Raw genomic sequence first — 3,210 nt, 5'->3', positions numbered from 1 at the left:
ACATTATATGGGAGGAGGAAATGTATGTCTGTATATTTGTATGTGTGTGTGTGCAGTCCACCTTGTAAAAAGCACAAGCTTATCCTCTCAAAGCAACATATCAACTGCTATCCAGAAGCAGTCATACTTAGAAAAGTCAGGGACCACCAATTTAGAGGACCGTGGAAAGGAATTGGCTGTATTCATGGAGCTGCTTAATCCAAATTCAGCAGCCTGTTGGGTTGCTAAATACTTTCTAGAGATAGCCTAGTTCTGCATAGCAGTCACTGCAGAACAGTCCCTTAAGTGTGTCAGTCTCTCATTTTCTTCTTCTTTTCCCTAGAATGTTCTCATATGGTTTTCAGATCTAGGCATACGTGGGCCAGCAGTACCCCTCTGAGATCAGGTTGGGGAGTGTCTAAGTTCCATCATGGGGAACATCCGTTTCCAAAATTAGCTCAGTCTCACACTGAAAGGGGAGCAAAACTGGCATATTGGAACTGCTTCTGTAAGCCCTTGGAGAGGATGGAAGCATCTCTTTCTCAGATATGAGCTTTCCATACTGCTCTTCATTCCCTTGGGTGCTTGCTGTGGAGGGCAGTGGCTCATTCCAAGCTACAACGGCACATGTGGGTAATGCCAATGGGGAATCTTCATCTTTTCTGTGGGGGTAAGAGGTCAACTCACCGCTCAGATGGACTCTCTGGGTGGCAGAACGGTTGGGGACACAACAAGGAAGATGGTGGCCACCCAACAGGCTCCTGAACGCCCGCTGGAAGTCTACATTGAAAGCATAGATCACTGGGTTGATGGTGGAGTTGGCCCAGCCAAGCCACATGAAAATATTGAAGATGGGTTGGCTGATGCAGGTCACCTGCTCAGGGCCTCCGTCCTTGGACCCCGAGTCACAAAAGGGCAACAGGCAATTGAGCAAGAAGAACGGCAGCCAGCAGCAGACAAAAACTCCCAAGATGATGGTCAGGGTCTGAAGCAACTTGGTTTCTTTGCACAGTGAGCTACGCAGAGAAGAAACCGGCTCCTTCCCCTTGACCAAGCACAGGCCACCTGCTCTTTCCAGTGAGGAGATGCGACGGATCTGAGCCTTAGCGATGCGAAATATCTGGGCATACATCCCAATCATGACGGAGACGGGAATATAGAAGCTGATCAAGGAGGAGGCAATGGCGTAAGTACGGTTGAGATGAAGGTCACAATGATAGGGAAGCGAGCCAGGGCTCGGCTCAGCGCTGTGCCAGTGGAGGTGGACAGGGATGAAGGAAATGAGGACAGAGAGGGTCCAGGCCAAGGTGATCATCGTGAAGGCCAGGGACGGAGTCATCCGCCGCTCATAGCAGAAGGGGTTGGCAATGGCCCAGTAGCGATCCAGGCTGATGATGCAGAGTTGGAGGATGGAGGCCGTGGAGCACATGATGTCAAAGGCCACCCAGGTGTCACAGAAGGGGCTGCCAAAGAGCCACAGCCCGCCGGCCACTTCCGCCACCGCTTTCCAGGGCATGACCAGCAACCCTACGCAAAGGTCAGACAAGGCCAGCGAGAGCACAAACCAGTTGGTGGCTCTGGTCCGCAGGTGGGGGAACCGGAGGACGGCCAGGCACACCAGACTGTTGCCCAACAGGGTGCTCAGCACCAAGAGCGACAGCAAGCACCCGGCCAACACCCTCCAGCCACCGAGCGGGCCCTGGGGCTCCCAGGCATCCTGGCTATGGTTAGAAGCGTTCTCCATCAGGGAGCGGGAAGGTCTTTCCGTTTCTCCGTTTCTCGGCTTCTTCTTTGGGGGGAAGGGAAGAAGAAGAAGAAAAAAAAAACTTTCCTGAATCTGGCGCCGCTTGCGGAAGACACCCGGGCAGCGCCTGCCCATCAGCAGCTCCGCAGCGCCGGCAGCTCCGGGGATCGCGCGTCTCTTCGTCGAGTTGCCTCTGATTCCATTGCAAAACTTTCCTGCCTTGCGGGATGCGAGCGAGTCGGCCAGCCCGGCTCGAGATCTGGGTGGATGGGCTTTGAGGAGACGCCCCACGGGCTCCTTCCCGGCTGAAGGAAGCCGCGGTGGATGCTACAAAATCCGGGGCGCTCTGCAGCTCCCTCGACGCGGAAAGCAAGCAGAGCGAGGCGAGGGCAGGAGCCGGCCCCGTGTGTGATGTACAGACGAACCAGGTTAGCTCTTTGCAGGGGTCTCGTTTGGAAGGGTGGGTGGTGCTCGTCCCAGATCTTTTAGCCAGCTTTCGCTGATGAACCGACGGGGAGAATCTTTCCTTCCCTTCGCCTGGCGGTCCAAACGGCCGGTGCAAAAAAAAAAAGAAAACAAAAAGAAAAGACATAAATATAAAATATAATAATAATAAAAAATTTAAAAAAAATATTAAGGCTTATTCTGGACTCTTTTCTACCCTGAGCCTGCTTCAGACTGAGCTGTTCACAAGCAACATGGTAGGCAGGCAGAAATTCTACCGGTGCAGCTTTCCTCTCTGATAAGGAGGAAGGGAAGACAAGGTTGCTGCCTAATGCACAACTGTAATACCTTACATTAAAAAAATAATAATAATCCCTAGTGGCCTGAAATGTCTACCGATGCTGAATTTCAAAATGGGAACCAAAAGTTTAAGCCTGTGAGAAAAGGGCAAACAGTCTAGCAGGGGTAGGCAACCTTGGCTCTTTTATGACTCGTGGACTTCAACTCCCAGAATTCCTGAGCCAGCCATGCTGAGGAGAATAGCTTGACTCCCTCTTCTTTGTGGCAGCCTCTGAGATATTGGAACACTGCTATCATGTCACACACACCCCCTAGTCCTTCTCTTCACTAAACTAGACATACCCAGTTCCTGCAACCATTCTTCATATGTTTTCTATTTATGTATTTATGTATTTCCTGTTCTGTATGTAAAAAGTATATAATTTTTTAAAAGATGCAAGTAATGCTAAAAATTTGCCTTCGTTTCATCTCCAATCCACGAGAGACACCTTTTTAGCTATGCTGGTCTTAAAGCAGCATTTTCTCTCTTATTATCAGCCCCATCTAAAGACAACCAGAAAGGGTGTAAAATGCGTTCAGCTTTGCCACTTACGTATTAACTTGCAGCGACCGCAAGTAACAAAATCAGGATAGAGAGGGACAGTCAAGAAAGCGAATGTCAGGCTGGTATAATTATCTTCTGAAGGATGGAAGCAATAAAGCCTCCAAATCAAAAGACAAACAACTGAACAGAAGGGCTAACC

At 50.2% G+C, this 3,210-nt stretch overlaps 1 protein-coding gene across 1 annotated transcript; it reads right to left on the bottom strand.

Annotated features, from left to right (window-relative positions):
* Positions 1-397: 397 nt before the first annotated feature.
* On the bottom strand, positions 398-1,723 carry LOC310640805 (D(1) dopamine receptor-like; the record flags this gene model as incomplete). Its single annotated transcript, XM_083363321.1, has 1 exon — positions 398-1,723. One exon carries the CDS (start codon positions 1,721-1,723, stop codon positions 398-400), a length of 1,326 nt encoding a protein of 441 aa, XP_083219447.1.
* Positions 1,724-3,210: the final 1,487 nt, after the last annotated feature.

The sequence above is a fragment of the Vipera ursinii genome (assembly GCF_947247035.1).
Source record: "Vipera ursinii genome assembly, chromosome: 5".
Lineage (NCBI taxonomy): Eukaryota > Metazoa > Chordata > Lepidosauria > Squamata > Viperidae > Vipera > Vipera ursinii.
Note: the sequence above shows the minus strand (reverse complement) of the source record. Positions and strands in the feature narration are given on the sequence as shown.